Raw genomic sequence first — 11,907 nt, forward strand, 5'->3', positions numbered from 1 at the left:
GAAACTTCTCCCAATCTATCAAGATAGAGTCGCACATTGTGGCAAACCCAAGAAAACCCCGTGTTTTCGGGGAAAGCTTTTATTGATAAACTTACTATACTCTATCTAAAGGTTATTGCTTATTTAAGAAGGAAATTACAAATAAAATCACAATTGGTCATGGAGCCTCCAAGCTAAATTTAAAAATTTATTGAAATGATTTATAATATAATGGAAAAGACACAAAAAAGGATGGCCTTAATAAATGTTTTAAGAAGAAAATAGGAAATAAAATCTTCACCCAGAGAAAAGTTGATACGAAACGTGCTCATTTCAATACCATACGGTATTGAAACTACAGCAACACCGTAAAGTACAACAACAATGCTGGATGGTATGGATGAAACATAAAATGATTAGTATCGTTTGGTACTAACCATATTACCGAACTGGTATTGGTTTTAATACCAATCTGTTATTGGTTTTAGGACCAGACCTTTATTGGTTTTAGTACCAAACCATTATTGATTATTCCACCCCTAATTAACAAAAAAAAACATTGAACATAATTTTATTCTAATTTTATTTTGACTACTTATGTTATTAATTACAAAAAGTAACAAACCTCAATTCTTTGTATTGAGCAATTGATTCCATATCCATTGATTTCCAGAAGTGGTTTCATATGAATACACCAACACATCATCGTTTTCCATACAAAAGACTATCATGTTTTCGATGTAGAATGTCATAAGAATTTTTACTAATTCCATTTTCATCGCTTTCGAGTATTTGAACGGGTTTTTACGCACTCAAATTGTATTGAAACATTTTATTTATTTGTTTAACAAATCTTTTATGATGGCGTCAATATTTTAAGTACAAAGCTCAACAACACTTCTGGCGCGATGACAAAAATACAAATGTGACGTCAATTCTTAATAGCCTCCTTTGTCTGGTATTGAATTGATACCAAATGGTATTAAAAATTTTGGCTAATTTATGATGATATGATAATATGATAATTTTGGCTATTTTATGATGACACAACAACACTTCTGGCGCGATGACAAAAATACAAATGTGACGTCAATTCTTAATAGCCTCCTTTGTCTGGTATTGAATTGATACCAAATGGTATTAAAAATTTTGGCTAATTTATGATGATATGATGATATGATAATTTTGGCTATTTTATGATGACGTCAATATTTTAAGTACAAAGCTCAACAACACTTCTGGCGCGATGACAAAAATACAAATGTGACGCCGTCAATTCTTAATAGCCCCCTTTGTATGGTATTGTATTGATACCAAATGGTATTACAAATTTTGGCTATGACGCAAACAAAATAATACCAGGCCGTATTGGGAAAGTACCGTAATTTTGCCAAGGTTTTTTGCGAAATCTGGTATATGCATTACATTTTTCTCATATGCTTGAGCTATACTGCTGATTACAGTGTCATATGTCAAAAGCACCTTGTGAAAAATCTCCCTAAAAGATCGATTTATTACCCGAATTCAATGAAATTTGGCACAGTATGTTCTGGTAGACCCCTGCCCATTCCTGTCAAATGTGGTCCATATCCATGTGGACCATATTTAGATATAGCTGCCATATAGACCGATCTCCCGATATGGAGTATTGAGTTCTAAAAAGGAGCATTTTTCATACGATTTCAATGAAATTTGGCGCAGCGAGTTCTGCTACCCCTCTTAACTTTTTTGTTGGATATCGTCCAGATCGGACTATATTTGAATATAGCTGCCATATAGACCAATCTCCCGATATGGAGTATTGAGCTCTAAAAAGGAGCATTTTTCATTCGATTTTGATGAAATTTGAAACAGTGAGTTTTGATATTTAACTAAAAGGTATATAAAAGGTATATGAAATGTTCGTTATCTTCAATTTTTCTAATTAATTCTCACACTTCTGGATTTGCGTCACCTCGATAATTCCGCGATGATATGACCTGCTACCATCTTCAATCTCTCTTCCATGGCCTTTGGTTTAACCCGTATATCTATGGGTCAGACATCCAGTACCATAGTAAGCATGGATCTCAACGCTCCCCCTATACCAAGACAACATATTCTCTAAACCTCTTCTAAATTCCTTATGTGGCAATTCTTCTTCATCGCCGTTCACCAAATTACAGTTACTATACAGTTACTATTGATCCAATCAACACAATATTGGTTCTGTAGATCTATTGTAGTTAACTATGACATTTCCAATTCAATTTCCAGTCCAAGACAACTCCCAAGTATTTGAACTTGTCAGAAAACGAAATTATTGTGTTGAGGAAATATGCCGCCTCACATAAGAACACCTACGTTTTCCTCGTGAACAGACAGTTTTCAGTCTTCTCTGTGTTAACGTTCAAATCACTATGACTATCCCTATGCTATAGCTGTTTATCCTCCTACCCTTAGAAGTATTGTAGTATGTCGGCGTTGAAGACCTCTTCAAATTCCTCTTCAATTGGAATCCGTTTTAGGCTATTTTTGGTCCCAGAGTGACAATAAAATTTCCCCTCTGCCCTGATAATCGTATTTTAATCCTGGTTTTTCGTTATTTTAACTATGAGTGGCCTTGTAAATATTTCAATATTGAAACGTAATGCTGCCAACTACCGAACACCGAACGCCTAGGTTTAAGTCACGGCGTGGGCATCAGAAAAATTATCAGCGGTGTTTATCTTTTGGATGTCATTATCAGCGATATTTATCTTTTTGTCATGCGATGTTAAAACTTATCTACCAAGTGGCATCGCTATGCGGCACGCCCTTCGGACTGGGCATAAAAAGGAGGCCCCTTCTCATTGAGCTTAAACTTTAATCGGACTGCGATTTGAGAGAAGTATCCCCTATTAATGGGAAATTAAGTTTTTAGTTATCATTTGGGTCTTGTGTGCAAATTTACATTTTTATTCGAGTGCGTGTCCACAGAGTTTATTTGCTGGTTACAAAAAATACAACAATCTACTATTCGCTGAAAACAAGGTGCACCTTATCAAATAAACCACATTCAACCATAAATCAAAATTTCATAAATCATTCATTAGTGCATTTCAATTACAAAATGCAAACTTTGACAAATTAACAATATGTCAATAATTGTTTTTTCTAAACAAAACTTTTCCAGGTTTTAATAAAGAGACATTAATCTATGACTAATTACAGTGATGTGGTTACAAAAAGTAGTATGGCAATTTCGTCTGTCCTCAAATACCTTTAATATTCTTCCTCAAAGTAACACATGCTTACAAAAAATTAAAAAATTGAATTAAAAGATTGAAAGAGAACGTTTAGTTCGACCTGTCCAAATCCACCCTTCACCTATTTGTTCAAATAAATAGATCGGAATGTTGGAAATTCAATCACCATTTAGACATTGCTTAGCATGCTTGTTGCAAACAGCATTATTTTCAAAATTTTATTCAAATCGAATAATAATTGCACCCTCAAGCGACTCAATCAGCCAAGTAGGGATATCGGATTATATGCGAGCTAAATCAAGTTATAGACCGATTTCATCTATACTTTGTATATACATATGTTGGATGTCACAACCAGTGTTACCATTGTGCGACTAAAGTCGGAATATCTGACATTATTTGGCTCTAATAACTTTTTAAACTTTATCTCAAACGAGCCCCTATAGAAGCTGAAAAAGTCATATCGTGATAGTTCAATATTGAAGAAATATCTAAACATGGACCGATTTGGCCCATTTTTTTGGAAATCGGATCATAAATGAAGATTTGGGGGACCGAATAAGTTTTCGAAACGCAATGGTGACCAACTTTAGGGACCTGCCAGGAGACGCCAGGACCACCAGGGCACTAGAATTTTGCACATGATATCGCTTACAGCTCAGCTGTAACCATTTAAAACTCCAAAGAATTATCTTCACTCTTCTCAAACGACATACTTTTATCTAATTTTTCCGATTCTATCCCAAAGTGCGACGTCGTCCGCATGTTAAAATCTCTCCTCCATTGTTGGAGAGACATCTCAACCTCTCGTAGCCCTTCATGTAGTCCCGTCCCACTAAAATTCTCCGCTGTCAGTCCCTCCCTCACCTTCATCCCAGCCGACCTACACTAAAAGAATTTTTTGCTTTATGAATGACTAAGCTAGTATATCCCAACCTATGATGGAGGATATAATAAAACAAATTTTTTTCTTTAAGGATTGCGTCTAGAATATCTTGTTTTTCAACTTTATAACAAAAATTTTCATTTTGTAAAAGATTATTTACTTCTTATTAAGAAATTGTTGTCCAAAATGTTAGCATAATAGATCCTTAATTTTGAGTCTCATTGTTAAAGACAAAAAATTTTTAATAGAGTTTAAATTAGCATTAAAGATTATGAAATTGAATAAGGAAAAAGGACAACGCCTTTCAAAAAGGATCATTCGTAAATATTGCCTATACCGAAAGCCATACTGATCTCATTCTTAATTTCCTTCAGTTTCGGACCCACTTCATCATGATTTGTATCTGCCTAAAAACTTTCGTCGTATTTCGCAGCATAACATGAGCATTACCTTTCATTTTCCATTTCAACAACTTTGGTCATTCTAAATTTTAAATAAAAAATCCAAAAGAAAAAATGTCTAAGAAACAATTTTATTATATTTATTTATTTTTTTCTTAATTGACCAAATAATTGATCAAAAGAAATTTAACAAAAGTCTTTGAACATAAAAATGGTTGTAATGCTTATATAAAGTAAACTATTCATAAGTTAGGTTAGGTTGTCATTTTTTCCTAAACAAGCCGTTATCAACTTTTCATAACATATTAAAATTTAATACCGAATATGATTTAATCAAATGTTAATTTTTCTCCACTAAATCACAGTTGATAAGATTCCATAAATGCTGAGCTAAAAGTATGCTTTAAAACTAATGGCAACAATCAGCCTTTAAATATGCCCCATATTTCATAGATAATTTAGCTTATGTCTCGTGTATTCTCACCGATTCTTCACAAATGGCGTAACATAATAATAAATGATGGCAATGAGCCAACTAAAAAAAAACTAGCGTGACTAGTACCTGTATTTACACGAACTATTCAAGTACATTTCAATCGACTCATGCCATAAGTTGAAATGGAAAATGGATATTTGCAAGTATTCGCGGCATAAGGACGACATTTTTATACACTCGTGCCAACATAAATTCCATATTCCAATGCATAGGATATTTTCTGTAAAACTGAATTAAGACTAATCACTTATTTTCTCCGATTTTTATTTAGAAGATATATTTCTACGAAATTTTCTATGAAAATTATCTTTAGATGAAAGTGTGTAATATTTCAGTTTTCGACAAATTTTTTTAAATAAAATTTAATTTAATTTTTCTCTTACTGCTATAAGAAAAGACCCAACATTTCATTCAAAGGACATGCTTCTACCATTGCACTGCTCACTAATTAGTGGTTTTTTTTTTTAGTGCCATAGAAATCTGACGAGGCCTCTGGCAAAGGCCGAAAACGCGATCATTGCAGCCCGCCCCTTGATACGTTTTACACACCACCAATGCTGAGACTCTTAAAAATTTTTTGTTGATTTATTTTGAAATAGAAGCAAGAAATAAATAAGTAAAAGCGCATTTGTCGAGCTCTTTTCCCGGTATCTCTTTTTGGAGAGTTATGTTATTGAAATTATCTCATGTTATGATTCATTTCGGACCAAAATTGAATTGAATATTGGAGACCATAGTATTGGGTTGGCCAAAAAGTAATTGCGGATTTTTTAAAAGAAAGTAAATGCATTTTAATAAAACTTAGAATGAACTTTAATCAAATATATAATTGCCATTTTGTTCGATAAGCTTTTGCCATCTTCCTGCCAAATTTAGTATTCCACGCTCATAGAACTTCTGGCCGTTATCTGCAAAAAACTGAACCAAGTGCGATTTTATAGCCTCATCATTGCCGAAAGTTTTACCATTTCAGGAGTTCTGCAAAGATCGAAATAAATGGTAGTCTGATGGTGCAAGGTCAGGGCTGTATGGTGGATGCATTAAAAGTTCCCAGCCAAGCTCACTCAGTTTTTGGCGAGTGACCAAAGATGTGTGCGGTCTAGCGTTGTCCTGGTGGAATATGACACCTTTACGGTTGACCAATTCTGGTCGCTTCTCCTTGATGGCTGTATTCAATTTGTCCAATTGTTGACAGTAAACATCCGAATTAATCGTTTGGTTCCTTGGAAGCAGCTCAAAATATACCACACCCTTCCAATCCCACCAAACAGACCGCATAACCTTCTTTTGGTGGATATCAGCCTTTGAAGTGGTTTGAGCTGGTTCACCATGCTTGGACCATGATCGTTTTCGACTAACGTTGTTGTAAACAATCCATTTTTCATCTCCAGTTATGATTCGTTTTAAAAACGGATCGAATTCATTGCGTTTAAGGTGCATATCACAAGCGTTGATTCGGTTTGTTAAATGAATTTCTTTCAATACATGTGGTACCCATATTAAAATTGACGCCAAACAAACAAATGTAAAAAAAAAATTCGCGCACTTTTTTTCTAAAGCAAGCTAAAAGTAACAGCTGATAGCTGACAGAAGAAAGAATGCAATTACAGAGTCACAAGCCGTTGAAAAAATTTGTCAACGCCGACTATCTTACCGACAATTACTTTTTGGGCAACCCAATATTAAAAGTAGTACCTAGACTCGGTGGTGTAGCTTATTATATGGTCGGCTTCGCACGGCTTTTGTCTTTCTTTATAGTTTTTATACCCACCATCATAGCATGGGGATATACTAACCTAGTCATTCCGTTTGTAACACCTCGAAATATTGATCGTCTCGAAATTCTGATTCGAACTAGGAATGACCGTCCTTCCGTCTGTCGAAATCACGATAGCGGTCGAAAGCGTAGAGCTAGCCGCTTGAAATGTTGACCAGATACTTCAATCCAAAGGCAGCCGGTTGTACGTACCGGATTGACCCGATGAAGTCCTTCATCGGTAAGGGCTGCTGCCTCAGTGTACAACACACTGCTACAACAACAACCAGATACTTTATATTGATGTAGGTCGTTGGGTATTGCAAATGGGCAATATGAGATTTGGATATTCCTCCCATATAAATCGATTTTCCGATTTGACTTGCACATTGTGTTATGATTTCCAACAACTGTGCCAAGTACGGTCCAAATCGGTCAATAACCTGATATAGCTCCCATATTAACCGATCTCCCGATTTGACTTCTTGAGCCCATGGAAACCACAATTTTTGTCCAATTTGGCTGCAATTTTGTACATAGTGTTCTATTTTGACTTCCAACAACTGTGCCAAGTACGGTCCAAATCAGTCTATAACCTGATGTAGCTCTCATATGAACCGATCTCCCGAATTGACTTCCTGAGCCCCTGGAAGCGCAATTTTTGTCCGATTTAGCTGAAATTTTGCACATAGTGGTCTATTTTGAATTCCAACAACTGTGCCAAGCACCGTTTAAATCTGTGTATAACCTGATATAGATCTCATATAAACCGGCCCGGCCGAACTTAGCACGGTTTTACTTGTTTTTTTTTAACTTCTCCGATGCTGGTCCTATGTTTTATCAATGTTCAATTAAACTGATTTGGGTAGCAGTTACAAGTCAATGTCTGGTTCTTAGTCACAAGTAGTGCGGGTTTGAAAAAGTATTATTTTTTTTTAATTTTGTAGTCAAAAAAAGGAGCATTGTTTGTGTTGTTGTGGCCACATATATGTATCCGGAGACACCATAGGTGAGTATGCTCTGCTTATAGACTTACCGCTGAATGAACATTACGCTCATTGATTATTTAAAGCTGCCCATAACTCGCCTGGGTCTATAGAGTATTACAGGCACTCGGTGTTTAAGCATTCGACTATCCGTAACCTGTAGACGGTAACCCGGTAGTTCTCACCTGAAATTCTCATGATGACGATGAACACTTCACAAATCGGAGCTCAGAGTTCCAACCCGTTTGATTATCATAGTTATCCAGTGCTGGGAAAAGGTATATTAACTATTTAGCACCTACAAAAGAAATAGAGGGGGAGGGTCCGCTATCACCCCCTATTTTTACCGGGTGACCCAACTCTACATGTTGGGGAAAATTGAAAACAAAAAATGGGTTAGCCATTTAAATGTATGCAAACAAACAAACATACGTACAAACTAACAAAAAAACAGAAACATTTTGACTTTTATTTATAAAAATATAAAATTTTAGCGCTATGAAGTTTCTACAAAATTCCTAACGAAAATTTATTTTCGAAAATTTTAATATTTTTAATATTTTAACAGAAATATTTAAATTTTATGGCAATTGACTTTTTTCTAGTCCACTCTATATTATATATATTCAGCATGCATACTTTCATACATATATATATATTTGCTTTTTTCTTTTCTACGCTTAATAACGTACAAGCATGCAAAACTAACATGCTCATCGCATAACCTTAGAGCAAATCTATTTTTCTCTCACTCCTAAAAGTATGCCTTGGTAAATTTACTATGAAGCTAAGTAAAATTGAATTAAGAGAGTTCGCCAAAGTAGTAGTATTTTATCGAACAAAAGCTAAATGCTACATGGATGGATGGAATACAAAGGTTATCGATCAAACTTTTGGATAATTGGTATTTCTTTGAATGAACATATTCGTATGTAAGAAGAAAAATAAAATAGCCAAGCAATAGCAAATCCTCCATGTTATGGCAATTACTTATTTGGTTGTGTTTTTATTACCCCTAACTCATACCCATGCTATTATTGTGGCAAAAGTATAAATCTCTGTTATTGTTGTTGGTGAATATGCCAACATGACTTCATTTCGTTGCCTAAGCTTTGTTCGTCAGAAAAACCTTCTTTTGGTAAATATTCCTTTAACCTTGTCCTTATGATTGTAACTATAAACACGTTTTATGTTGTTCCCAAATTTAACTATTAAAGGATATTTTCCATATAGTTGGAATTTTTTTATGCTCTCCCTCTCTTTATAATGGTTGTGGTGGTTGCAGAGTTTTTGTTTTAGAATTTATATCATTGTCTCTTGATGTAGTCTTAAACTATTTTTAGGCATTTTGCACAATATCACGCAACAATTTTAATCTTTAATAGTAATATCGTCGTCATTCCAATGGGAATGCAAAAGGAAGGGAGACAGACCTTTTATGGGATGTTTGTTGTTTAATACAATATGAAACACTTTTGACGTGATGATATGACTTTAATAAATAAGATAAGATTTAGGCGAAGGGAATAATGAATATCAAGCAACGATTCTGAGTGGGTTTAAGTCGAGGCTATCATGGTTCCTCCTTTATCTCAGCTAAGGACACCAACCTCCCGTGTGATAAGTGTCTTTAAAAAGCTTTAAATTGATTGATTACATGAAAAGTGTTTGCGAACTCAAAAATTTTTATAAATTTGCACAAGTTTTTACTGGAAGTCGTTCACGTACTTTATATACCAGCAGAAGATAGGGAGAGAATGCGTGAGAGCCATGACATAATTACCAGGTAGTGTGCCGTAAACAGCTGAGTATAATTTTTATCGCCACGTGCACTATCTGTCAACGAGTTTTGGCTGTGTGTGCGTATTATAGTTAAGAACCATAACGCAACATTCACAAAATTAGAGTTGCACTAATCACTGATTTTGACAGATAGTACATTCACTATATTTTATATATATATTTTGTTGTTGGGCAACTGGCACTACCTGTAAATGAATATATCTTGGTGAGAGCGAGCAAAAATTTGTGAGTTTGCTAGTTGAGAGCTTGTATTTTTGCTGCAGGTTTCTTTCCCAGCAGTAATTTGCAGTATCGAACAGAAGTTTTTTGGATACCAGCTGTGTTACTCAAATAAATAGCAAAAGCAATTAAAAACAGTTCCCGCAAATTTTTAGTGGCAATATTTTACTGAAAAGTAGAACAGACCTATACTATGCCGCCAAATCACAATATTTTCATAGTTCTCAAACTATTGGGTTGCCCAAAAAGTAATTGCGGATTGTTGTGACTCTGTAATTGCATTCTTTCTTCTGTCAGTTATCAGCTGTTACTTTTAGCTTGCTTTAGAAAAAAAGTGTAAAAAAAGTATATTTGATTAAAGTTCATTCTAAGTTTTATTAAAAATGCATTTACTTTCTTTTAAAAAATCCGCAATTACTTTTTGGGCAACCCAATATAAAACATGGTTGAGACTTTGAAGAGACAAAGAGTAGTAAAACAGACACCACTATCATTAAACCATATTTTCTCTAGAGTCCCAAGACAGATTTATAAAGGTGGTGTCACACGAACAGCTGTTAACAGCCGGCCCGGTTTGACGGTATTAATAGGGTTTCTACCGGGTAAATACTCAATGCTTGGGTATTTATTGGGTAAATAGCCAAAGAATACCTTTTTTGGGTATTTATAATTTTGCTGATATCTTGGGTATAAAAAAAAATTTTAAAAATTTTTTCATGATTTCGTATTCTTTTTATATTAACATGACCTTCTGATCTCATAAAGTTGGATTTTAGTTTTATATACCCACTATATAGACCGATCTTCAGACTTAAAGTCTTGAGGCAATAAATTGTTCATCTTCATCCGATGAAATTTGGCACAGTGAGTTCTGGTAGACCCCTATTCATTTCTGTAAAGTGCGGATCAGATCGGACTACATTTGGATATAGCTGCCTTTAGACCGACCACCCGATCTCCCTATAAAGTGTATTGAGGCCATACCTGAATTTGATGAAATTTGGCACAGTGTGTTCTAGTAGACCCCTACCCATTCCTGTAAAATATGGTACAGATCGGACCATATTTGGATATTGCTGCCATATATACCGATCTCCCTACATTGTGTAATGAGCCTATAAAATGAGCATTTTTCATCCTCGATAGCAAGATGGCGGATTGCACCATATGATTTGTGGTTGTTGTACAAATGAGACCATCTTTAATTGTCTCGCCATGCTAGAGCCCAAATCCCCTTGATTTGAGGTAATCTCGCAAACCTGTTTAAACGATGTTTACATTTGCCCATGATATAATTACCAGCTAGTGTACCCTAAACAGCTGAATTTTTGTGAAAACTTTCCACAGTGACCGATCTTAATATAACGTTAATTTATTAAATAATTTCAATAAAATTAGCATGTTATCATTGAGATTTTTAATTTTATCTTATAATTCTCTTCTTTTTCTTATTTTCATTGTATGGAAGTAAATCCATCAATAAAACATCATATGATACAGCGCAAAAATCAAACCCTTCATCATTAAAAGAACTGAAAAAATTAAAACCAAAGCCCGCAATGCCAATAAATCCTCAAAAGTTCTTTAAAAAGGAAACCACCAACTTAACTCCAAGAAGCCAACAGCAAACGGCCTCTCTTACCCAAGAAGAGCGTTATAATTTGAATGAAGCCCAACATTTGCAACCAAATATGCATTTTGAAGATATGATAAGGCAAAGAAATCAATTTTTGAAGTCATGTGAAAAAAATCCACAATACAACAACCCAAATTTTTCCGAACCTTGGAAGGTTGTCTCAATGTAAGTCTAATACAACTCTTTTAAAATCTCCAAAGGAAAAATTCAAATAAAAACTCAACTTTCTTGCAGAATATCGGAAAAGTTGTTGGATGAAGTGCTGGAAACTGTAGCGACAGACTTTGATGCTTGTATATCGAAATTTGTGGAAGATTTTCTGGAATTAGAAACCAAAATACATTAAGGCATCTAAGATTTTTTTTACCAAAATGACAAAGAACTAGAACATTTTTAAATAATTTTTCTAAAGCTAATTTTTTGTTATTTTTTCTTTACTCTTTTTAATAAAAAAAACTAGGATTTACTGGATTAGGTTAAGCCAAGCTATCCACCGACATATTTTTTTTTTAATTTTT

At 34.5% G+C, this 11,907-nt stretch overlaps 1 protein-coding gene across 1 annotated transcript in view; it reads left to right on the plus strand.

The window, feature by feature from the left end:
- The window catches only part of LOC106091020 (uncharacterized), a 126,244-nt gene extending 114,354 nt beyond the window's left edge, over positions 1-11,890 (plus strand). Inside the window, exons 10-11 of the mRNA XM_059366238.1 lie at positions 11,222-11,554; positions 11,624-11,890. Of these exons, the coding sequence (XP_059222221.1) occupies positions 11,222-11,554; positions 11,624-11,735 (445 nt within the window). The 3' untranslated portion in view covers positions 11,736-11,890. The remainder of the gene's footprint in view (positions 1-11,221; positions 11,555-11,623) is intronic.
- Positions 11,891-11,907: the final 17 nt, after the last annotated feature.

This window comes from Stomoxys calcitrans, chromosome 4 (genome assembly GCF_963082655.1).
Source record: "Stomoxys calcitrans chromosome 4, idStoCalc2.1, whole genome shotgun sequence".
Lineage (NCBI taxonomy): Eukaryota > Metazoa > Arthropoda > Insecta > Diptera > Muscidae > Stomoxys > Stomoxys calcitrans.